Source organism: Plecotus auritus, assembly GCF_963455305.1.
Source record: "Plecotus auritus genome assembly, chromosome: 2".
Classification (NCBI taxonomy): Eukaryota; Metazoa; Chordata; class Mammalia; order Chiroptera; family Vespertilionidae; genus Plecotus; species Plecotus auritus.
This window is the reverse complement of record NC_137771.1, coordinates 85892882-85919407: the sequence shown is the minus strand read 5'-3', so window position 1 is coordinate 85919407 and position 26526 is coordinate 85892882. Positions and strand designations below refer to the sequence as shown.

Below are 26526 nucleotides of genomic sequence, written 5' to 3'. Positions count from 1 at the left end.
AAAACAGTCTGGTTTTTGCAGCTGATAAGAATGTCTATGTAGAAAATCCCAAAGAACTGACAAAGCGTTCTTGGAACTAATAAGGGATTATATAGCAAGTTTGTAGGATACAAGGTTAATCTGCAAAAGTCAATCACTAGTGGAATTGTGCACCCTACACCTGAATAATTTTGTTAACCAGTGTCACCGCAATAAATTCAACAGGAAGGGGGGAGGGAGTCAATCACTACATATTAGTAATGAGCAATCTGAATTTGAAATTTAAAAAATTGTGTCATTTACATTAGCACCATGAAAAAGGAAAAAGGTATATTGTTAAAAAAATATGTAGATTTATATGATGAAACTATAAAACTGATTTAAAAAGTGAAGAACTAAATAAATGGAGAGAGATTCCACATTTGTGAACAAGATAACTCAATACTGTTAAGATGTTGGTTTGATGTGCTGATACAACATAATCCCAATCAAATCCCAAGCAAGCTATTTTGTGGATATCAACAAGCTGATTCTAAAGTTTATATGAAAAAATAAAAGATCCAAAATAGCAAACACAATGCTAAAGAAAAATAAAGCTGAAGAACTGACACTACCCAACTTCAAGCATACACACTATAAATCTACAGTATTTAAAGACCGCATTTAGAAAAAAAAAAATAGACAAATAGATCAATGAAACAGAATAGAAAGCCCAGAAATAGACCCACAAAAATATAGTTAACTGATTTTTGACAAAGGAGCAAAGCCTATTCAATGGAGAAAAGAGTTTTCAACAGATGGTATTGAACAAATAGACATCTACTTGAAAAAGTGAATATAGACAGAGACCTTATTACATCTCTCACAAAAATTAACTCAAAATGAACTAGAGACCTAAATATAAAACTCAAAATTATAAAATGTATAAAAAAAATTTAGGTAACCTTAGATTCAGCTATGACTTTTTAGATTCAAAACGGAAAGCAAGATCTGTGAAAAAAAAAAATGGCAAGTTGGACTTCATTAAAATTAAAAACTTCTGCTCTTCAAGACAGTTAAGAGAGAATGAAACCTAGCCATATATTGGGGAGAAAATATTTGCAAAATAACTAAAAAGTGGACAAAAAATCTGAACAGACAATTCAGCAAAGAAGATCTATAAAATGGCAAATAAGCACATGAAAAGATGCTAAGTATATGTCATTAGGGAATTGGCAAATTAAAATAATAATAAAATACCACTACAAACCTATTATAATGGTTTTTTAAAAGAATAAAAAACCTGACATACCAATTGTTAGGGAGGAGCAACAGAAACTCTCATTATTTGCTGGTGAGAATGCAAAATGGTAAAGCCACTTTGGAAGACATTTAGCAGTTTCTTATAAAGTTAAACAGTCTTGCCATATGACCCAGCAATCATGCTTCTAGGTATTTACTCAAGTGAGCTGAAGACATGTTCACACAAAAACCTGCACATGAATGTTTATGGGAGCTTCACTCATAACTGTCAAAAACTAGAAATAACCAAGATGTTCCTCAATAGGATAAAACAGTGGTACATCCATACAATGGAGTATTACTCACTGATAAAAAGGATCTATCAAGGCATGACGGGACACAGAAATCTTAAATGCATATTGCTAAGTGAAAGAAACCAGTCTAAAAAGGTTACATACTATATAATTCCAATTATCAAATTACGGATGCAGTACAAAACATCAGTGGTTACTAGTTTGAAGATGAAGGGTAGAGGGAAATGGGGGGGAGGGAGGAATAGGTGGACCATAGAGGATTTTTAGGGCAATGAAACCATTCTTTATGAAACTATAATAGCAGATATATGACATATGGCATATACCAAAACCCACAATACTACTCAACACACAGTGAACCATAATGTAATCTATGGACTTTTGTAATAAATTTGGTATCAATATTGGTTCAACAATTATAAAAATGTACCATACTAATAATGCAGGATATAAATAGGGGAAACTGTGGGGGAGAGAGATATACAGGAATTCTCTATACTATTTAATTTTTCTAGAAATCTAAACTCATAATCAACATAAACTGGAAACAACCCAGTCCTTCAACTGGTAAGGGGATAAAGAAATTGTGGGGGGGGGGGGGGGGGGGAAAGAAATTGTGGTACATCCTTACAATGGAATACTACTCAGTAATGAAAAGCAATAAACTACTGGTACAAGCATCAACATGCATTAATCTCAAATGCATTATTCTAAATTTAAAAAGTCAGTCTCAAAAGGTTACATACTACATTCAGGGGTGGGCAAACTTTTTGACTCGAGGGCCACAATGGGTTCTTAAACTGGACCGGAGGGCCGGAACAAAAGCATGGATGGAGTGTTTGTGTGAACTAATATAAATTCAAAGTAAAGGAGCGGAAGGGAGAGCAAGAGAACCCTCCGCTCTTTCGGCTCCGCGGGCCGGATAGAACAGCCGAACGGGCCGGATCCGGCCCACGGGCCGTAGTTTGCCCACGGCTGAATAGATCCTTTTATATGTCAGTTTTTTTGTTTGTTTTTAATATATTTTATTGATATTTTACAGAGAGGAAGGGAGAGGGATAGAGAGCTAGAAACATCGATCAGCTGCCTCCTGCACACCCCCCACTGGGGATGTGCCCGCAACCAAGGTACATGCCCTTGACCGGAATCGAACCCAGGACCCTTCAGTCCGCAGGCCGACGCTCTATCCACTGAGCCAAACCGGTTTCAGCTATATGTCAGTTTTGAAAAAGAAAAGCTTTAGGGAAGAAGATGTGGTTGTCAGAAGTTACAAGTGTAGGAAAAATTAATGAAGGGGCATTCCCTTTTAGGAAACTATGGGGAGTGAGAATTATTTTGTAACTTGATTGTGCTGGTGGTTGCAGGACTCTATGCATTAGTCAAAACTCAGAGAATCAGACAAACAAAAAAGGTGAACTTCATGTTAATTTAAAATAAATTTTAAAAAAAGGAATACTCCAATAAAAATGTCACACATCAAAGTAAACATGAAAAATATGTGACCTCACTAGTAATCAAAGAAATTCTCTCAAAATGGCAAACCAGCCTGGCTGGTGTGGCTCACTGATTGAGCATCAACCCATGCACCAAGCAGTCACCAGTTCAATTCCCGGTCAGGACACATGCCCGGGGTGCAGGCTTGATCCCCAGTAGGGGGCATGAAAGAGGCAATTGATGCTGTTTCTCTCTCATCAATGTTTCTATCTCTCCCTCTAAATCAATAAAAACATTTTTTTAAAAACTAGCAAACCATTTTTCACTTAATATAGCCCAAAGAAAGTAACAATGGATATATGCAAAACTTATCTACAAGAACATTTAATGCAGTGTTGTTTATGTTATATAAAAACCAGGGCTAACCTATAGGTGGAAGAGTAAATCACTGTACATGCATATATTTAAATTATGTGGCACTTCGGCCCCCATCTTAAGAAGTCTGCACCCAGGCCCTGTCCACTATGCAAACTGAGGGCTATAAGAAGAGAGAGCCCTGCAACTGAGAAGCCATCAAACTTTGGCCAGGCCCTGCTAGAACCCCCAAAGCTTTAAAAACAAAGCAAACCTTCATGGTAATTATAAATGCTGCTATAAAAATAGTATTTAATAAATTGTAAAGATAGAAGATTATAATGAGGAAAGCATGTGGTAAAATATCTTGTGCATTTGTTAGAAATATAAACTGACAATGTTTTCCAAAAGGATAATATGGAAGGTAGATATAAAATAATTCAATTTTTAGCACTTTCAAAAAGACTGGTAAGCTAGACATTTTTATCCTAGCTCACAAAATAGGATTGGTTAGCTTTTAATTTACAAGAGAACTCATTTAACCAGTACCTTATTTGAAACTCAAGCGGTTTTATGACTATGATTTCTTAACACACGTTTATAAATTTTAGAAATAAAGAAAATTTCAAATTATACTAAATGTTAGCTTCTCAGTAAGCATTCATCTAAAGGGCATAATGGTCATCTATCTAACGCCTTGCTTGATGTCTTATTTTAAAAATTCAAATTCTGAATAATTTCTTCATGTAACTCAAGATACAAGATGGATCCTTTTGTCTTACAGGACTTAAATTACTTAATATCTTTTGAAATAATCCTTTATTTCTGCAGAATGACATCATGAATACAATGACATGACACATAAATTAAGAGTACCAAAAGAGCCCAGCTCATGTGGGTCAGCAGTTGAGCATTGACCCAGGAACCAGAAGGTCACCTGCTCGATTCCCGGTCAGGGCACATGGTGGGGTTGCAGGCTCCATCCCCAATAGGGGGCATGCAGGAGGCAGCTGATCAATGATTCTCATCATTCATGTTTCTATCTCTCTCTCTCTTTCTCCTTTCTTCTCTCTGATGTCCTACTGTTGGTTTGCAGTGATCGGGCCTAAACCGGCAGATGGACATCCCTCTCGCAATCCAGGACTGCTGGCTCCTAACAGCTCACTTGCCTGCCTGCCTGATAGCCCCTAACCACTCTGCCTGCCAGCCTGCTCGCCCCCAACTGCCCCACTGCCAGCCTGATCACCCCCAACTGCCCCCTATGCCAGTGTGCTTGCCCCAACTGCCCCCCGCCAGCCTGCTCACCCCCAAATGCCCCCCGTGCCAGTGTGCTCGCCCCCAACTGCCCCCCCTGCAGGCCTGCTCACTCCAAACTGCCCCCCCGCCCGCTGTCCTGATCACCCCCAACTGACCCCCACTGATGACCTGCTCGTCCCCAACTGCCACCCCTGCTGGCCTGATCACCCCCAACTGGCTTGATCACCCACAACTGCCCTCCCCTCTTGGCCTCTAACCGCTTCTACCTCGGCCCCACCACCATGGCTTTGTCCAGAAGAACGTCCGGAAGGTCTCCTGGAAGGTCTCCCAGTCTAATTAGCATATTACCCTTTTATTAGTATAGAGAACTGGTGCACAGGTGGGGGCCGGCTGGTTTGTCCTGAAGGGTTTCCCGAATCTAGGGTGGGGGTTCCCTTGGGGCGTGGGGTGGCCTGAGTGAGGGGCCTGTGGTGGTTTGCAGGCCGGCCATGCCCCCATGGGGTGAGGGTCCCCGCTGGGGGGGGGGGGGGGGAACGCGGCCAGCCTGGGTGAGGGGCTGAATGCTGTTTGCAGGCTGGCCAAGCCCCCCAGCGGGGACCCTCACCCCATGCGGGTGTGGTCAGCCTGGGTAAGGGGCTGAGGGCCGTTTTCAGGCTGGCCACACCTCCCGGTGACCCAGGCTCCCAGCTCCTTTTTTTTTTCCAGCCGCTCCTTCAGCGGCGGCCAGGGCGGGTGAGAACCTTGGCTTCCTCTGTCACCAGGGGCAACCCAAGCCTCCTGCTCGCTCCAGCTCCGTGGCCACCGCCATCTTTGTTGGGTTAATTTGCATACTCGCTCCTGATTGGCTGGTGGGCGTAGCGGAGGGATGTTCAATTTGCATGTTTCTCTTTTATTAGTGTAGACATATATATTAGATGCCCGATGCATGAAGATTCGTGCAAGAATGGGCCTTCCTTCCCCTGGTTGCCTGCACCACCTTCGCTCCGTCCAGAGCCGCCTTTCCGCCTGCACTCCGGGCCCAGAGCCACCTTTCTGCCTTCACTCTGGCCCAGAGGCCTGGAGCGGCTGGGGCTGTGTGGAATGCCTGCGTCCCGCCCCGCCCCCTAGGCACCTGCATGTGCAAAAAATTAACCCGCCATCTTTGTTGGGTTAATTTGCATCCTCACTCCTGATTGGCTTGTGGGCATTGCGAAGGTATGGTCAATTTGCATCTTTCTCTTTTATCAGTGTAGATCACTTTGAATCCAGTATTTTCTCCATAAGCATCTTCACCACACAATTAATTGGCCATAAGGCAGTTTTTCCATAAAAGATAAAATTCCTGGTTGACAGGTTGGTTTTTGTGACAGACTTAATGTATTTAAGCTAGCTATCAGTTTGGTTTTATAACTCCACTTAAGTTCTTGCAGTATGCCCATTTTTATATTATATAAATCTCAGCCCTCATAATGATCTATACAGTGACAAGAATATACCTGGTGGTATAAAATAGTGGGTAACAACCAAGTATAAAGCCAGATTGCAAAGCTACATGTAAAGCCAAATGCATACATATCAATTTGCAAATCCTTTGGTGAGCACATCATTGTTCCCACCTATCAAACTAAAAGTTTACCAAGCTATGGCAAATATAAAAGAAGTGACGTTTTGATTTACATGTCTCAGATTATTAGTGACTTTGAGCATGTTTTCATATGTCTCTTGGCCTTCCTTATGTCCTCTTTTGAAAAGTATCTAATTTTGTCCGTTGCCCATTTTTTGATTGGGCTGTTAATCTTCCTTTTGTTAAGTTGTATGAGTTCCCTGTAAATGTTGGAGATTAAACCCTTATCAGAGATACTGGTAACATTGGCAAATATGTTCTCCCATGCAATGGGCTTTCTTGTTGTTTTGTTGATGGTTTCCTTTTGCTGTACAGAAGCTTTTTATTTTGATGTAGACCCATTTGTTTATTTTCTCTTTAGTTTCCATTGCCTTAGGAGCTGTATCGGTGAAGATATTGCTTTGGCATATGTCTGAGATTTTGCTGCCTGTGAATTCTTCTAATATTTTTATGGTTTCCTGTCTTATGTTTAAGTCCTTTACCCATTTTGAGTTTATTTTTGTGTATGGTGTAAGTTGGTGGTCTAGTTTCATTTTTTTGCATGTATCTGTCCAATTTTCCCCACCATATCTGACAAGGGTTTAACATGTTAAGGGCCAAGCCTGTTTTGTCTTCCTTTCCGTTTCAGTCACCAGTGACTGACATGGCACTTAACGTGTTAATCTCAAAATCTATAGGGAACTCACGCAACTTAACAAAAGGAAGCTATGCCAAAACTGGTTTGGCTCAGTGGATAGAGCGTTGGCCTGTGGACTGAAGGGTCCCAGGTTCGATTCCGGTCAAGGGCATGTAACTTGATTGCGGGCACATCCCCAGTAGGAGGTGTGCAGGAGGCAGCTGATCGATGTTTCTCTCTCATCGATGTTTCTAACTCTCTATCCCTCTTCCTTCCTCTCTGTAAAAAATCAATAAAATATTTTTTTTTTTTTTAAAAAAAGGAAGCTAAACAATCCAATCAAAAAATGGGCAAATGAACTTAAAAGATGCTTTTCGAAATAGGACATACAGAAGGCCAAGAGACATATGGAGACATGCTCAAAGTCACTAATCATCAGAGAGGTGCAAATCAAAATGGCAATGAGGTACCATCTCACACTTGTCAGAATGGCTATCATCAACAAATCAACAAATGACAAGTGCTGGAGAGGATGTGGAGAAAAAGGAACCCTCGTGCACTGCTGGTGGGAATGCAGACTGGTGCAGCCACTGTGGAGAACAGTATGGAGTTTCCTCAAAAAACTAAAAATGGAACACCCATTTGACCCAGTGGTCCCACTTCTAGGAATATATCCCAAGAAATCAGAAACAGCAATCAGAAAAGATATATGCACCCCTATGTTCATAGCGGAACAATTTACAATAGCTAAGATTTAGAAACAGCCTAAGTGCCCATTAGCAGATGAGTGGATTAAAACCCGGTGCTACATCTACACAATGGAATACTATGCTGCTGTAAAAAAGAATAAATTCTTACCATTTGCAACAGCATGGATGGAACTGGAGAGCATTATGCTAAGCAAAATAAGCCAGTCAGAAAAAGATAAATATCACATCATCTCAGTCATTTGTGGAATATAATGAACAACATAAACTGATGAACAAAAACAGATCCAGAGACAAAGAAGCATTGATCAGACCGTCAAACCTCAGAGGGAAGGTAGGGGAGGGTGGGGGTAAAGGGGAGAGATCAACTAAAGGACTTGTATGCATGCATATAAGCCTAACCAATGGACACAGACACCAGGGGGGTGAGGGCATGAGTGGGGGAGTGGGGGCCAATGGAGGGGTAAGGACACATATGTAATACCTTAATCAATAAAGAAAAAAAAAACACACAATAAAAGAAGTGGCTACTAATTCATGTGTTGGAGAGCATTATCAATTCTTTGGTTGACACCTCTCCCAATGAAAGAAAAAATTTTAGCAAAAAAGAAAAATTGTGATGTTGAATGAGACAAATCAACAAGAAAAAAAAAAATGTGTACTATGATCAAAAGATTTCCAAGACAATGTATTTACATTTTTTGCAATAAAGTCTTTTTAACTCTGACATTAATTTTCAAATTTCATTGTCTTTTTTAACATCCCTCTTTTATTCTTTGTTCTTTTATCTTTTATGGAGAAATTGCCTTTTGGCCAATTAGTTGTACAGCAAAAACGTTTGCGATAAAAATGCTTACAGGAAAAATAACGAGAATCAGGACAGTTACCTGTTACTCATAAGCTACCAAACTTAAACATTTAAAGAAGATATTAACATACACCATTTCTTCTTTATGTGGAAGAGGGAACATATACCTGTTCAATCAAACATTGAAAGTGGACTGCTGATATATACCAAACAGTGATTCACATTTAATTAAACCAAAAACATTTCATCAGAGTTACAGATGCTCCTGTAAAAATATTTCAATCAGGTTTTTAAAACATGCATATTTCAGGGTTAAAAGAAAAAAGCAATCACTAACCAAAAAACTTTTAAGAACTTATAAAGTAAACAAAAAAAATTTTGTCTAGAGAACTAAGGTTCTGAAAGATCACGAACACATCAGAAATATAACAAAGTAAGCAGATAAAACTTTACCAGACCACTGCACTAGTAATGTATTTTATTTGCTGTATTTTATATGATGTTTAGACATCTTAAAAAGCTTTCTGGCCAGTGAGAGACTGCTCATCCCAAGGCTAGCCTTTTCTTTAAAAAAAATAGCGAAGGACTTGGTCAGAAACGTCTCTCTCATATACAAGCCAACCAATTCCAAGTCAACAGCCCCAGCCATCTCCTTATCTACCTCACACACAGATGCACACAAGCTAGTATTTCCCTTGTCCAGAGTCAGGTACCAGACAATTAGAGATCACTCCTATAGCCCAAACCCCACTGGAATTATTAAAACACTAGAGGCCCAGTACACAAATTCGTGCATGGGTGGGGTCCCTCAGCCTGGCCGATGATCGGGGTTGATTGGGGCTGGCCGGCCAGCTGGGGAGGGACCACGGGAGGTTGGTCGGCTGGGGAAGGACTGCAGGAGGACTCCACGGCTTGTCCATCCCGTCTCGCCCAGTCCTGATCAGGACTGATAGGGCTGGCCAGCAGGGGAAGGACTGCAGGAGGTTGGCCGGCTGGGGACAGACCACAGGAGGGTTTCAGGGCATGTCCGGCCCATCTCACCCAGTCCCAATGGGCCGGACCCCAGCAGCACGCTAACCTACCAGTTGGAGCGTCTGTCCCCTGGTGGTCAGTGTGCATCATAGCAACTGGTCGAACAGTCAGACACTTAGCATATTAGGCTTTAATTATATAGGATGCCAAACCTAAGCTGTTTACCCTGCCCTGCCTTGCTTTTCCCTTGGGAACCCCAAAAACATTCTGGCCTAGGCCTTCCTCTCATTCCTGTCTTCTGCCACATGTCCAAAGCTTTATGCTTTCCCTGTGACAGAGTGGCATTCGTGACCCCTGTGAGTATAATAAACTTCCTTCCTAGTCTCATTCTTATTTCCTCCTGGCCACAACAACTTTAACATATCACATCCAACATGTGCATTCATAGTACAGCCACTGTTAGTATACAAAATTCAAGAATATGCATATCCAAAATATTACAAAGTACTAATTATCTGAGCCAACAGAATTGAGGTAAATAATTTACAATGGAAGTAACAGAAAATGAAAATTCTTTTTTTCAATACTCCTATTCGAACCTAGAACATTTTGATTTCTTGTCTGTGACACAAAATTTCGTTACAATTCTAATTCTATGCTGACAGCAAAGCAGCCACTTATCTCTCTCTATACTGCACCTGCCCGCATTCCTCCCAAAGCAGAAGGATCACAGAAAACAAAAATTGACAGGCTCTACTTCTTTCATCTAGAAAGTCCACAACAATATGCATCAAACCATCAGTTCCACAATTCTCCCATTACCTCGCAAGGAGTATATAAATACACAATACTAAAATGGACTTCAAGTACCTATTCATTTATCTTGCCTTTTAAGTAATAATTCTATCTAATAAAAGGGTAATATGCAGATTGACCATCTCTCCAACACACAAGATGGCTGCCCCCATGAGGTTAAAGATTCTGCCCCCATGTGGACACAAGTTGGCCACCACAAGATGGCCAGCAGGGGAGGGCAGTTGGGAGGGACCAGGCCTGCAAGGGAGGGCAGTTGGGAGCAATCAAGCCTACAGGGGAGGGCAGTTAGGGGTGACCAGGCCTGCAGGGGAGGACAGTAGGGGTGACCAGGCCTGCAGGGGAGGGCAGTTAGGGGCAATCAGGCTGGCAGGGGAGCAGTTAGGCATCAATCAGGCTGGCAGGGAAGTGGTTAGGGGGTGATCAGGCTGGCAGACAGAAGTGGTTAGGGGCAATCAGGAAGGCAGGCAGGCGAGCAGTTGGGAGCCAGCAGTCCTGGGTTACGAGAGGGATGTCTGACTGCCCGTTTAGGCCCGGGATAGGGCCTAAACAGGCAGTTGGACATCCCCCGAGGGGTCCCAGATTGGAGAGGGTGCAGGCTGGGCTGAGGGACACACCCACCTCCCCCCCGCCCCCGTGCGTGAATTTCGTGCACCGGGCCTCTAGTTAAGATAATAAAACTCTAAGATCAACAAAAGCACACTACTAGTCTGAGAGTTCCTCTAAAAACTCTTTGTCAAATAATCTGATCTGTAGTTAGTAACAACAAATAAACATAACTTTGTTTCCTGACTTTTCAAAGTAGCTTGTTATAGTGTTAAATATAGTGTAAGAAAAAGAACTTAACACATTACACATATAAAACAAATCCTACTTTTCACCTCATAGGCACTAAATTATTTATGACTCTAATAAAATAAAATTTTTATTTAATAAAATTCTACACATTGCAATAGTCCATATTTAAAATCCTTTTATTTTTCATCATGTCCCTACAAAATTAAGGAACAATGAATAGCAGCAATTCCAAATCATACAAATAAGTTAGCAAGAAACTGCTTCAAATTTCAACTATAAATTTTACAGGTGCTTTCCATCATACTTAGTGACATATACCTATAAAACTATGAAGACTGAGATGTATTTTACTGTTTGGTTTTCAGCAATATTTTTCTTCACAAGTGTTATAACCTAAAATATACACTAGATCTTTAAGCCTTTTTCATAGGAAGTCTCCAATTTTTAATTTAAGAAAGTTTAGTTCATCATATAAGAACTAAAACTTATATCAAAAATAAAGACAAACTAAATGCAACACAAGAGTGGAACAAACCCCACAAGAAAGAACAGAATGGAGGAAATTTTTAAAATAAACAAAGAAGAAAAGAAAAAGATTTTGTGAGCAAATGATATATAAGTTAGGCAAAGAAGATCTAATACACTCATAATTGGAGACCACCCCCACCCCCACTCCCACCCCAAAAGAAACCTTTGTAATGAAATAGGACAAATACTGAAAACTCATAAAAGAAAAATTTTCTGAAATAAAAGACTTAACCCTATTATTTAAGGCCATACATGAAGGTTAATGACAAGACATACTCAAGTATTGGTACTTTTTAAAAAAGGAAAAATCTTTTCAGCATGTAAGCAAAATACCCAGTTTCATGTAAGAGGAAAAGCATAAGACTTTGACAATAATACTTCATTTCCAAGTCCATGGAGCTCACAAGAAAATGTTAAGGCATGGATTTTATACCCAATCAAACCTTCAAATGCAATGGTGTAATGGTCACAAACAAGTTATGAACCAAAAAGGACTGAAATAATATTGTCTCCCATGAGCTCTTCCTGAGCTCTCTGGTAAAGAGTGAGCTTCAGACAACCAAAATAACCCAAGAGAAGTTTTGGGACAAGATCTGGTGGTGATGTTGAACATATTGAATTTAGAACTAACATTAAATGATGAGGTAACAGGTGTTCTTTTACAACAGATATAATACAATTAACAAAATGGAGACGGGGAGACTTTAACAAAAAAAAAAATGAAATATTGATAGACTGGACTATCTAAAATGAATCTCAAATGCATTAAATTAAGTGAAAAAACACCATACTTAAAAGGTTACATTTATGTGACATTTCCATTTATATGACATTCTGGTTTCAAAAGGAAAAACTATAGAAATAGAAAACAAATAAGTGGTTGCCAGGAGTTAGGGGTGGGAGGAGGATTTCATTACAAAAGGGAATTTTGGGAGGTGAGGGAACTGTTCCACATCTTGATTGTGGTAGTTATTACATGATTGTATTTTATTTGTCAAAACTCACAGAACTATACATGCCATCCCAAAAAAGTGAATTTTACTGCATGTAAATCAATAATAAATTTTTAAATGCCAAAAATATAGATACCAGGGAAGAGGGAAGGGAATGTGAAGAGGTTATTACTAATTCCATTACTGCTCACAAAAAGAGAATATCTCAAAAGGAGGGGCCTGCAGGTATTAGTATAAAAGTAACTTTCTAAACATAAAAATATACTAACCTCTAAAATAGCAAAGAAAATAAACTACCTTATAAAAAAACACACACAAAATTCAAAAGTGACAAAAATGTTTAAAGTTTTGTTATAATGTTATTTATGGTCATAAGGAAACCCCTCTTATATGTGAAATGATTATTGCGTGAGATGTTTGCTGTGTGGAGACCCCAATACTCTGTAACTTCCAAAATGTTATAAACATGGTGAACGCCCCACTACCTTGATGTAAATGCCCTAAGCCCTTAAAGTGTAAACATCCTGCTCCTAGCATAAGGCACACCTGATAAAGACACAAGTTTACTACCTGCTACATAAGCACCAGACCTTCTTCAGTCAACGTCTCCTGCCTGATAAGAGGAGAACTCCATGTGAGACGAGCCCCTGACTGAATGCTCTCCTGTGCGAGCCTGAACCAACTGTAGCCGCCTGTCTCTGTCTTCGTCGTCCGTCTTTCGGTGTACATAGGCGGGTGGCCTTTGCCGAAGCCTAGGACCCACTAGGAATAGGTAAATAAACCTTGTGTGATTGCATACTAATTCTGTCTTATGTGTTCATGTGCTCCGGTTCGGCTCCACTGTCTAAACACTAAAGTACCAGGGGATAGGCTGTTATTGCTGACCCCTGGTCACCTACGTATGTCCCACTAAATCTAGGCAGATAATTAATTAATTGGGGCATAACTGGAACAAGTTTCCTCTATGGCCCTGACCGGTTTGGCTCAGTGAATAGAGCATTAGCCTGTGGACTGAGGGGTCCCAGGTTCAATTCCGGTCAAGGGCATGTACCTTGGTTGCGGGCACATCCCCAGTAGGGCGTGTGCAGGAGGCAGCTGATGGATGTTTCTCTCTCATCAATGTTTCTAACTCTCTATCCCTCTCTCCCTTCCTCTCTGTAAAAAAATCAATAAAATAAATAAAAAATAAAAGAATACCCCTCTAAAAAATAAAAAAATTAAAAAAAATAAAAGTTTCCTATGTTCAGAAGCTAACCACTTCCCCTATCTAGAAAAGCAACTAGTGTCACCAGTTATCTGTGATACACGTTCAGAGTTTTCTGTGGCAATATTTACTTACATTTTCAAAAGGAAATAATAGAAAGATAAACCAAGAACTGTATGATGCCATTTTTAAACCATTTCAGAAATGGCAAACTATAGAAACAGAAAACCAATCAGCAATTGCCAGGGGCTGGAGATAGGGCAGAACTGTCTATAAAGGGGAAGGGACGGGTATTTGAGGGGTGGGGGTAATGAAACTGTTCTATATATTGATTGTGGTGGTAGTGAAATGACGATACACATCTGTCAAAACTCACAGAACTACACGCTAAAAATGATAAATGATAAATTTTACTATATTTAAAATATAACTAATATTACAATTGTAAAAAAAAAAAAGAGAGAGAGAGAGAAAAAACCTGACAACAAAGAGACAAGCCTGAAAAATTAGAAAGGAGTTTATCTTCATGAAGGACCCTAAGAAGTTGTAATAATAGAACTAGCTCAAACTGGCCCTATCCTGTTTCTAACAAGATACTGAGTTGTTTTTCAGAGACAACAAAACAAAATCACAAGTCATTCTCGAGAAGCACGAGTATAAGAATTTTGACCTCCAATCAAACCCAGAGGTAGTCCACCCAACCTCCACCACAAGCAAAGCCTGAAGGCTTTCAGAAGTAAAGTCTCCATTGTCCAGAAAATCCGCTGTCTGAAGCCCCTACCATATCTCATATGAATGACCCAAAGCCCTTCTACAGAAACCTGCCTTCAGCACTTATGCATACCAGCCTGTTCCCTTTAACTGCTTAAATCTCACCCCAAGCCTGGATGAGGGAGACAGATTTGAGCTCTGCCTCCTGTCTCCTTACCAATTCACCTCTCAATAAAGCTTTTATCTTTTCTTAAATCTGGTGCCATAATATTGGCTTATACCTGTGTCAGGGAGTGAGTCCTTGCTTGGTAACAAAGTTTTAGATTCTATCCTCAAAGCAACAAGTGTACTAAATGATTTCAATAAGGGGACAGTCACAATTCAGTTCCATATTAAAAAGAACACTAACAACAATTATAGAATGAAATAAGAAAACAGAGAGCCCTAGCCGGTTTGGCTCAGTGGATAGAGCGTGAGCCTGAGGATCGAAAGGTCCCGGGTTCGATTCTGGTCAAGGGCACATACCTCGATTGCAGGCTCCTCCTCAGCCCAGGCCCTGATTGGGGTACCTGCAGGAAGCAACTAATCAATATGTTTCTCTCACACTGATATTTCTCTCTGTCTAAAAATCGATGAAAAAATATCCTCGGTTATTTTTAAAAAAAGAAAAAGAAGAAGAAAACAGGGAGCAACTAGAAAACCAATGAACCAACCATCTCAGGAATTTAGGGGATAAATTACCAAGACCTGACTAAGGTAGAGGCTTTAGAGATGGACAAAGATAGTAAAACCAAGAAGTTCCTAGACTTTCAAGCACTAGTGAAACAACTAACCAAGCTAACATTGAGAAAAAGATTTTAGACAAGCTAAATTTAAGTGCCTGTGGGGTATGCAAATGCTAACATCTGGTTAGATATTAGTCCAGAGCTCAGGGGAACAGCCTGAGATGTAGTTTAGATTTGAAATTCATCAGGATATTTGCAGTCATGAAAATATAAAGTCAAGATCATGGCAAAGGTAGACTATGTAGTGTGAAAGGAAAAGAGAACCCTGGGAATCATCCTGCACAACACCAGCATTATGGGGTTAAGGATATAATCTGAGTACAAAAGGAACTGGCTTACTAATAAATATGCAGCAGTAGGGTTAGAAATGATTACAATCGTGCTTATTTGAACTTGGCTCTTTCAACTCAGAAAGATACAGTGTAAGAAAAGGCCAGAAAAAATTACTATCTCTATTATTTAACTAGAGGCCCGGTGCATGAAAATTCATGCACTGGAGGGGGGAGTCCCTCAGCCCGGCCTGCCCCCTCTCACAGTTCGGGAGCCCTCAGGTGCAGAAGGCGACCCGGTGATCAGGGTAAGGGGACGACCCATCACACCTCTGCTGCTGCCACTGCCGGCAGTGCAAGCTTGGTCGGCCCTGGTTACCTGAGCCTCGGGCGGCCCTGGGCGGCTGCCATCCAACGCTTGCCTGTGCCTCGGGCCGGCCCTGGGCGGCTGGGGGTCTGAGGGGACTCTGGAGGTATGCCACGTGCCTGCCGCCCCGGTGGGGCTGAGGGGACTGGGCGCCGCCATCTTTGAGGGCGGGGCAGTCAATTACCATATCCCCTCCTTATTGGCTGTGGGCGCCACCATCTTTGTGATGGCATGAGGGTCAATTAGCATATTCCCTCTTTATTAAAATGACAAACCTACCAGAGAAACTTGGTTAATATAAACACTACGAATTAAAACAAAAATAATTACCCAAGAATAGCAAACAATTTTTCCCACCACAATTTACACTTACCCATCTCTTCCCTTGCTGACAATTTTTACTTCAAAATAATAAATCCCACAGGCTGCTGGTATTGGATGTGTGGCACGAACTGATGCTGCATCTTTTGGGGTTTTGCCATGACCTGCATAAAAAACAGAAAGAAAAAAAATCAAATGAGATATCCAAATGAGAATCTTAACAAATAATTCAGGAACAAATATGGTTTATAGAATAATATATACATTTCTGCGTCCATGAGTACAAATAATTAAAGACTTAACGGTCATCACAATTAATCCAATATGCAAAATAGCCCAAGCTAGTCATGGAACTCTTCACACAGTAGTTTTAATAAAATTTCAGAATCTAAACCACTGAACCTAGTAGTCCTTTAGGAAAATTAAAGTATTTTAGAGTAGACTGTATTTTTAAGAGAAGAAAAAAAAAGGTTAAATTTGAAGAACATGATGAGAATATGATCTTAATTTTATTAATCTAAATTTGCATATCATTTATAAAATTTCTAAACAATACTATTTTGCAAAATGGCCTCCTTTTTAAAAAAGCATCTGGCCCTAGCCAGTTTGGCTCAGTGGATAGAGCGTTGGCCTGTGGACTGAAGGGTCCCGGGTTTGATTCTGGTCAAGGGCACATGCCCGGGTTGTGGGCTCAATCCTCAGTGGGGGGTGTGCAGGAGGCAGCCAATCAATGACTCTCTCTTATCATTGATGTTCTATCTCTCTCTCCCTCTCCCTTCCTCTCCAATATCAATAAAAAAAAATTAAAAAAAGAAGCATCTGTATCACCGACTGTATTTTTAAATGAAATTTTACAATTAGATTGAATTGGCAAAAGAGCATTCTTAAAGAATTTACAATTTTGTTCTGTGACATATCATCCTATATAATAAAAGAGCAATATGCAAATTAACCATCACTCCGCTACATCCACAAGCCATGCCCACAAGCCATGCCCACCAGCCAATCAGGAGCGAATATGCAAATAAACCCAACCAAGATGGCTACGGCCACAGAGAGCAGGAGGGAGGCTTGGGTTTCCCTGGCAATGGAGGAAGCCAAACTTTCCGCCTGCCCTAGGCCTCCACTCAAGGCTACAAAGTTTCAATGATAGAAGATACATAAATCCAAACAGAAATGGCGGCAGCCACAGAGCTGGAAAGAGCAGGAGGCTAGGGTTGCCCCGGCGATGGAGGAAGCCAAGCTTTCTGCACACCCTGGCCGGCCCAGGCCTCTGCTTAAGGCTACAAAGTTTCAATTATAGAAGATACATAAATACCCCAAAAAATGGCTGCCGCCACGGAGCAAGCAGAAGGCTTGGCTCCGCTCCAGGCTACGAAGTTTCAATTGTAGAAGATAAATAAACCCCAGATACCAGGGCCTCCACTTGGGTCGCCATGGTGTGTGGCCGGCCTGCAAACCACCACAGGCCCCTCGCCCAGGCCACCCCACGCCCCAAGGGAACCCCCACCCTGATCCGGGACACCCTTCAGGGTAAACCAGCTGGCCCCCACCCATGCACCAGGCCTCTATCCTACCTAATAAAAGAGTAATATGCAGATTGACCATCACTCCAACACACAAGATGGCTGCCCCCATGTGGTCAAAGATCCTGCCCCCATGTGGACATAAGATGGCCACCACAAGATGGCCAGCAGGGGAGGGCAGTTGGGAGGAACCAGGCCTGCAAGGGAGGGCAGTTGGGGGCGATCAAGCCTGCAGGGGTGGGCAGTTAGGTGTAACCAAGCCGGCAGACGAGGGAAGTTAGGGGTGACCAGGCCTGCAGGGAAAGGCAGTTGGGAGGGACCCAGGCCTGCAGGGGAGGGCAATTAGGGGTGACCAGGCCTGCAGGGGATGGCAGTTAGGGGCAAGCAGGCTGGCAGGGGAGCAGTTAGGCATCAATCAGGCTGGCAGGGGAGTGGTTAGGGGGTGATCAGGCTGGCAGGCAGAAGTGGTTAGGGGCAATCAGGAAGGCAGGCAGGCGAGCAGTTGGGAGCCAGCAGTCCTGGATTGTGAGGGGGATGTCCGACTGCCCGTTTAGGCCCGGGATAGGGCCTAAACAGGCAGTCGGACATCCCCCGAGGGGTCCCAGATAGGAGAGGGTGCAGGCTGGGCTGAAGGACACCCCCCTCCCCCATGCACGAATTTTGTGCACCGGGCCTCTAGTTTATTCTATATAAACGCTGACCTATAAATTTCTTTGGTCAATTACAGCATGAGAAATAGCTAATCTCTAGCTGTATTTTCTTTCTTTTTTTTAAAAAAAGAAACATAACCCCATACCATTGTTGACATCTTAGAAAACCTGTTAAGTAATAGCTTTAAACATCTTAAATTAGCTATTCCTCAATTTTGATCCCAGAAGAGGGAGGAAGGGAGAGGGAGAGTTAGTGTCTGTCCTGCACTCATAATCACCTCCCTTGTCCCTTGCCCAAGACACAATTAACCTTGAAAGCTAACATGTGCAAAATAAGCCCATAAAACCACAGAATATGAATAAAGACAGAAGCTGAAATAGCTGGTCAAAAAGTACTCAGTGAGTGAGACCATTCTCCACAATCCCAAAAGACTGTATGAGAAACAATACTCTAAAATCATTATTCAGGTGTTCTAGTTAGATATGTAGTTAGATATGTCCCACACAATACAAACTTATGTCATTAATCTCTTTTTTAAATATATTTTCATTGATTTCAGAGAGGAAGGGAGAGGGAGAAAGAGAGAGAAACATCAATGATGAGAGAGAATCACTGATCGGCTGCCTCCTGTACGCCCCCTACTGGGTATGAGCCTGCAAACCAGACATGTGCCCTGACCGGGAATCGAACCATGACCTTCTGGTTCATAGGTCCAGGCTCAACCACTGAGCCACGCCAGCTGGGCTAACCTTTCAGTCATACTAAACAATACCTTCATGGGGAGAATTCCCCACCTCAAATTTACGATTGTTTTAAAACTAAAAAACTTAACTCACAAATTATATCTTACCCCTATAATAGCCATCACAAACCAATGAGGTCATATCTTCCCTTACCATGCATTTCATCAAATTACCAATGTACATCCTACCGTTAAACAGTTAAGTTTACAGTTGTAATGCAAAATAGCCGATGTTGATATAGCCTGAAAGAAATTGTTGAACTCCACAGCTCCTTTCTATTACCATGAAAACGTATGTCCATAGACATCTTAAGTATATATGGTGTTGTGTTATGAACAGAAATAGATGACCACTGGCAGGCGATAAGCTTGGCAAAGAACATAAAAGTGGAAGCAGCAACATACAGACTAAAACTGCTTTAACATATGTAGGTAATAGATTTACGCTGAGCTAAGCAGGAAAAAACAAGTAACAGCACAAATCTGCAGAATGACACCAGTGACTTTTTAAAAATAGATATTTAGTAAGTTATGGTTTTAGCAAAACATCTTTTCAGTAAAAACATGTTAAAAATAATTGATTTGCCTGGGAAAAGGTCAGGTAAATTAAATGCATTAAAAAAATTTAGACCGTTAAAAATAAATCCAAAGAAAACCCTAATTAATCTTGGGGTCCTAAATCAACTAGCTTTTATATTTGTTTTCGTTTTTTTGGAAGGGAAATTATCAAAATGTTTATAGAGATAAGTTAATCTCAAGGCGCCCTAACTGGTTTGGCTCAGTGGATAGAGCGTTGGCCTGCGGACTCAAGGGTCCCAGGTTCGATTCCAATCAAGGGCTTGTACCTTGGATGTGGGCACATCCCCAGTAGGGGGTGTGCAGGAGGCAGCTGATTGATGTTTCTCTCTCAACGATGTTTCTAACTCTCCCTCTCCCTTCCTCTCTGTAAAAAATCAATAAAATATATATATATTTTTAAAAAGATAATCTCAAGGCATACTTAGTAATAATAATAAGTGGTAATTTATTATTTACACTTGCCATGCAAATCAGCCCATGTTCACATACATTTAATACTATGTGAAAGGCACTGGTTCTAAGAGCATTATATTTATTAACTTATTTAGCATTCAAAACAACTTATAAAGTAGATACTATTTATTTTTAATTTAAAAACTAGAGGCCCAGTGCACGAAATTCATGCACTCAGGGGGTCCTTAGCCCAGCCTACACCTCTCGCAGTCCAGGAGCTCTTGGGGAATGTCCGACTGCCATGGAGGCAGGAGAGGCTCCCACCACCACTGCTGTGCTCACCAGACATGAGGCCGGCTTCTGGCTGAGTGGAGCTCTCCCTGTGGGAGCACATTGACCACCAGGGGGCAGCTCTGTGTTGAGCATCTGCCCCCTGGTAGTCAGTGCGCGTCACAGCGACCGGTCGTTCCGTCATTCGGTCTATTTGCATATTAGCCTTTTATTATACAGGATGAGGAAACTAAGGGAAAATAAAGAAACTTGCTCAAGATTACACTGCTGTGTGAGAATTCCAAACCAGGATTTGTGCTGGGATTTAAATTCAAGAAGCCTGATTCAGTGCAGCTCTGAACCCATAGGAAGGATTTACTTACAAATGAGCATTCTGGGATTACTTCACATATATTCCCATCTCCAATCCTTGCTACTTCTTTGGGAAAAGAGATAGAAAATATTTAGGGTAAACAATCTCTGAAAGCATTATGTGCTTTTCTATAGCTTTTTCTCATCCAACATCTGTGAAATAGGTATTATTTAACCTCATTTTTTTAAATCAAAAAATTCTTAGAGATTATATAAGCTTGTCCCAAATTAGTAGACTCATGTTAAATCTATGTATGAATTAAAATCCCCTACATTTTTTCCATTATGCAAAAATAACTGTAAAAAACTACATGATCATAAATCTTCATTATGCTCTACTAAGACATTATAGAAAAGTTCTATAAATATTTAAATATTTAGGAAAAAGTTTAGATGTAAGATTAAAAGGATTCATGTTGGGAGACTAGTTGAAAAAGGTGAAGGGATTAGGCAAAAACAACAAAAACCACCACCCCATACCAGGGGTGGACAAACTTTTTGACTCGAGGGCCACAATGGGTTCTTAAACTGGACCGGAGGGCCGGAACAAAAGCATGGATGGAGTGTTTGTGTAAACTAATATAAATTCAAAATAAAGGAGCAGAGGGGAGAGCAAGAGAACCAGATAGAACAGCCGGATCCCGCCCGCGGGCTGTAGTTTGCCCAAGGCTGCCATAGACAATAGCATGGTGATCAGCAGAGGAAAAGAGGGTAGGGGCAGGCAGAAGAGGGTAAAAGGAGGATAAATGGTGATGGAAGGAGACTTGACATGGGATGTTGAACACACAATACAGTAACACAGTGGTCGGCAAACTCATTAGTCAACAGAGCCAAATATCAACAGTACAATGATTGAAATTTCTTTTAAGAGCCAAATTTTTTAAATTTAAACTTCTTCTAACGCCACTTCTTCAAAAACTCGCCCAGGCCGTGGTATTTTGTTGAAGAGCCACACTCAAGGGGCCAAAGAGCCGCATGTGGCTCGCGAGCCGCCGTTTGCCGACCACTGCAGTAACAGATGTATTGTAGAATTGTACACCTGAACCTATGTAATTTTATTAACCAATGTCACCCCAATAAATTCAACTTTTTTAAAAATATATTTTTATTGATTTCAGAGAGGAAGGGAGAGGGAGAGAGAGAGAGAAACATCAATGATCAGAGAGAATCATTGATTGGCTGCCTCCTGCATGCCCCACACTTGGGGATCAAGCCCGCAACCTGGACATGTGCCCTTGGCCGGAATCAAACCTGTGACCCTTCAGTCCACAGGCTGATGCTGTAACCACTGAGCAAAACTGGCTAAGGCTAAATTCAATTTTTTAAAAAAGGATTCATACTATTTCTTAGGTGAGACTACTATTATCAAACTGAAAGGCCTACTTCTAATAATGTTCATCAGCAGGAATTTTATTACCTAAAATTCTGTGGTGACCAAAATACAACCTTACACTACCGAAGTGTAAACTTTTAAAAACACAAAGTCTTCACTACTGAGCATTTTCTATATGGTTCAAGCAGAAAATATATTTACTGCTTCAAAACTCTAAGCTAGTAAAGTTAGTTCTTTCTATTAAATCTGTTGACTAGTTTCGTTGAAATGGAAAGGGTCTAAATAAAGTCCATCCTATCCCCCTCCATTCACCAACATGCTATCAAGTGTCTTTCTAAAAATATAAATTTGCCTTCTTTGTACCACTATCCCTCAATACAATTAAAATTCCTTCTTAAAAGCCTCCTGTTAAACCTAGGAAAAAGATAAACTTCCAGAAAGCCTTGTTCGAGCTCCCCGGCCCCTGCATTTTCTATCTCCTTTCTGTTCCAGCTACATTCACCAGGCCAGTCTTTGCCACAAGCAATTCCCTCTAACTGGAAAGCTTTCCCCTTCCTTCTCAGCCTGGGTAGGTCCTATTCTTCCTTCAGATCTTAGCTCAAGCTGTACTTCCTCAATTACTCTTTCTCTAACCTCTCTGCCTTGTTCTAACTTCCTTTTTATATGCCCCTCATAGTAACACATATTTTTCCCATACATTAACATACTTAACAGTTACATGCAATTATTTTACATTTTTGAATTTTAATTCCTGAACATTTTTTGCATTTTAATTCCTACTGACATCCAACTAACTTCAATCATTCCTCCTGGAGCCACAATGATCTCCTCAAACAATTCCAACTCTGAAATATTAAATTCTCATAAAGTCTGTTCTGCTACAAAACACATTTCTTGAATACAAATTAGCTGATAGGCACTTGATAAATGTGGGAATGATGTCAGCATAAGAAAAAGTCATCTAGTTCATAACACAGCTTTCCCCAGTACATTAATGAATGAAAGAGAAAAGTTTAGCACGTACAAAAGGCCCTAGGTCAATGAAGACTGGGATTCCTACAGAAGTGCATTCCTATAATGTCCAATGCTTAGTGGCTTCAGGAACTACTTACACTTGCCACTATATGAAACCATCTGGGGAAAATGCAAGTGCAGTGCAGATCAAAAGGTGCTACGATATTTCCTCTTTGGCTATATCTGTATGGACTCAAACATCTCATGCATATTTACTTTATGCTTTGGGTTATAATTTAATACTACTTTATTTTGTTGCTCAAACTGTTCCCCCTTAGGCTATCGGGAGTGTTTTTCAGTTGGCTCCTCTGGCACTCTGACATACTTCCATGATGTGTCCTTATTTGTTTGTTACTCTCTGGCACCACAAGATGCTAATATAGTTCCTGCCCCTCTCCTAGAATGGGGGATTTCTCCAAGGAGCCCTGGCAAATGGCATTAGAACCCAGCTCTAGATATTAGTGTGCTAGTTGTTATGGAAGTACTAAAGGCCCGGTGGACAGATCCGTGCACACAGAAAGGAAATTAATTAGAAGAAATATTTTAGAGGCTGGGGAGGGAGGGACCGCGGGAGGGCTCCAGGGCATGTTAGGCCGGTCTTGCCCAGTCCCAATCAGCTGGACCCAGCAGCAAGCTAACCTACTGGTCAGAGCATCTGCCCCCTCGTGGTCAGTGCGCATCATAGAGACTGGTCGAACGGTCGGACACTTAGCATATTAGGCTTTTATTATACGGGATTATTACCTTCAGGTGCCCTTGTTGACAAGAGCAAGAAAATATGTGTTTGTATACTAAACCCCTGCATATACACATATCTGTATTTCCATGTTATCATTTGTGTCAATATTAAACTAAACATGAGTTCATGGTGATATCTCCAACTCTAATCATCACATGGATCACTCCTCCCCCCTCTGCTTTTTATCCATAAAATTCAACTCCAATGGTAAGAAACCTAGCTCCCATCATCTGCCATCCATTGATTTACTTGTTCAATTCTAGTATAAGTATATACCAGTAACAGAATTGTTAACTCATATCCCTGAGGAATATGACTTTATCAAGAGTTCAGTGCTCACCTAGTTTTGTTTTGTTTTTTAATATATTTTTATTGATTTCAGAGGGGGAAGGGGAGAGAGAGAGAGAAACATCAATGATAAGAATGAATCACTGATGGGCTGCCTTCTGCACATCCCCTACTGGGGATTGTGCCCACAACCCGGGCATGTGCCCTTGACCGGAATCGAACCTGGGACCCTTTAGTCCACAGGCCAATGCTCTATCCACTAAGCCAAACCAGCTAGGGCTCACCTAGTTTCTTTTACCTTTAGTTTTACAGACTCCACTGATTTCCAAAGTTATTTAGGTCAGTACCTTTCCCCTCCCCTTCTCCAGGCTGTTTCATACGTTTGTAAAAGATTATGTGATCACGCCGAAACCGGTTTGGCTCAGTGGATAGAGCGTCGGCCTGCGGACTGAGGGGTCCCGGGTTCGATTCCGGTCAAGGGCATGTACCTTGGTTGCGGGCACATCCCCAGTGGGGGGTGTGCAGGAGGCAGCTGATCGATGTTTCTCTCTCATCGATGTTTCTAGCTCTTTATCCCTCTCCCTTCCTCTCTGTAAAATATCAATAAAAAATATATTAAAAAAAAAAAGATTATATGATCACATTCTGCATTCTATGATTTCCCCCTTTCTTCTAAATGATTTTTTAATTTGCATCCATTAAGGTTCATTTTTCATGCTGTAAAATTCTATGGGTTTGATAAATAAATACAGTGTCAGGTATCCACAATTACATATCATACAGAATAATTTAACTGATGTAAAAAATCCCTGTACTTCGCTATTCCCACCCTCTCTTCCTTCAAAGCCCCTATCAACCAGTCATCTTTTTACTACGTCTATGGTTTTGTCTTTTCCAGAATGTCATATAATTGAAATCACATAGTATGTAATCTTTTCAGTCTGGCTTCTTTCAGTCAGCAATATGCACTTAAGATCCATTGTGTCTTTGCATGGATGGGTAGCTCATTTCTTTTTATCACTGAACTAGAGGCCCAGTGCACAAAATTCATTCATGGGGGGATGGGGTCCCCTCAGCCCAGCCTGCAACCTCTCCAATCCGGGACCCCTCGGGGGATGTCCGACTGCCGGTTTAGGCCCGATCCTGGGGATCGGGCCTAAACCGGCAGTCGGACATCCCTCTCACAATCCGGGACCGCTGGCTCCTAACCGTTCACCTGCCTGCCTGCCTGATCAGCCCTAATGGCCTCTGCCTGCCTGCCTAATCACCCCTAACTGCCCCCCTGCCAGCTGATCACCCCTAACTGCCTCTCTCTGCTGGCCTGATCCCCTATAACTGCCCCTGCTATCAGCCTGGCCACCCCCAACTGCACCCCCCCCCCCGGCCTGGTTGCCCCTCACTGCCCCCCTCTGCCGGCCTGGTCGCCCCATGCAGCCTGCTGTGCGGTCGTTTGGTCACCCCTCACTGCCCCCTCTGCCAGCCTGGTCGCCCCACGCAGCCTGCTGTTCGGCTGTTGTGTGAGGGCGTCCCAACCAATTTGCATATTACCCTTTTATTAGTATAGATAATATTTTATTGTATGGATATACCACAGTTTATCCATTCGCCTACAGAAAAGCATCTTTGTTGCTTGTTTTGGGCAATTACGAGAAAACCTTCTATGAACATTCATGTGCAGGTGTTTGTGTGGGCATAAGTTTTCAAATCAGTTGGATAAATAGCAAGGAGCTGAACTGATGGATCATATGGTAAAACTATGTTTAGCTTTGTTAGAAACTGCCAAACCATCTTCCAAAGTAGCAGTATCACTTTGCATTCCCACCAACAATGTCTTAGAGTTCCTGTTGCTCTGCATCCTCACCAACAATTAGCACGGCCAGGTTTTCTTTGGATTTTAGCCATTCTAATAGCTAAAGGTAGGTATTTCCTCGGTTTTTTTAAAAAAAGGGGAGGTGAAAAAAACTAAATTCCAAATCAGATTTTTATTTTTGATTAGAGCTGTTAAGTGCTCACATCTCTAAGAAGGAAGCCCAAACCCTGAGGCGTAAGGATGTGAAGGATCAGCAGCCAGTGTGATATTGGGCACAAATGCCAGTGGAAATTTAACTGGGCTTGTATTTTATTAGGACTATTATTTTTGTAGTCTCTGGTTACAAAGTTCCACAGGTTTTAAGTGGTCTGCACAGCCCTCTTTTTCCCATAAGCCCTGCTACTTTTAGAGTGCAATTTTGTGGAAAACATGGGGTTTTCTCCAGTAACACATTTTTGGCATTACAGCAGAAATGCCTATACTTTCCCCTAGGACACACCATCCTATCATCTTCTATTTCTAAAGACTTCACTTCTATACTTTCCAACATCAAAGGAATTTCAATTCCCTGGACCCTTTCTTGGTTTGTTTTTATCTTCATTTTTCCTCTCCCAGGATGGGCTTACATGATAATCACTTAAAAGCTCCCAAACAGCCTTGATTTTCCTCAGATGCCTATCCTTCCATCACACCCAACCAGCAAAAAACGCACAGCCTTAGAGCAATACTATAATCTCCCTTCCCTAACTCCTGCACTGAGCATTTGGCCTCTGCTGAATAAAGTCCAACAATCTT

The 26526-nt window shown here is 41.4% G+C and overlaps 1 protein-coding gene across 2 annotated transcripts in view; it reads right to left on the bottom strand.

The window, feature by feature from the left end:
* The window catches only part of RANBP9 (RAN binding protein 9), a 101578-nt gene that overhangs the window by 66142 nt on the left and 8910 nt on the right, over positions 1 to 26526 (bottom strand). For both annotated transcript variants that reach the window (XM_080656855.1, XM_080656856.1), the window contains exon 2: positions 16067 to 16178. In XM_080656855.1, coding sequence (XP_080512981.1) covers positions 16067 to 16178 — 112 coding nt within the window. The remainder of the gene's footprint in view (positions 1 to 16066; positions 16179 to 26526) is intronic.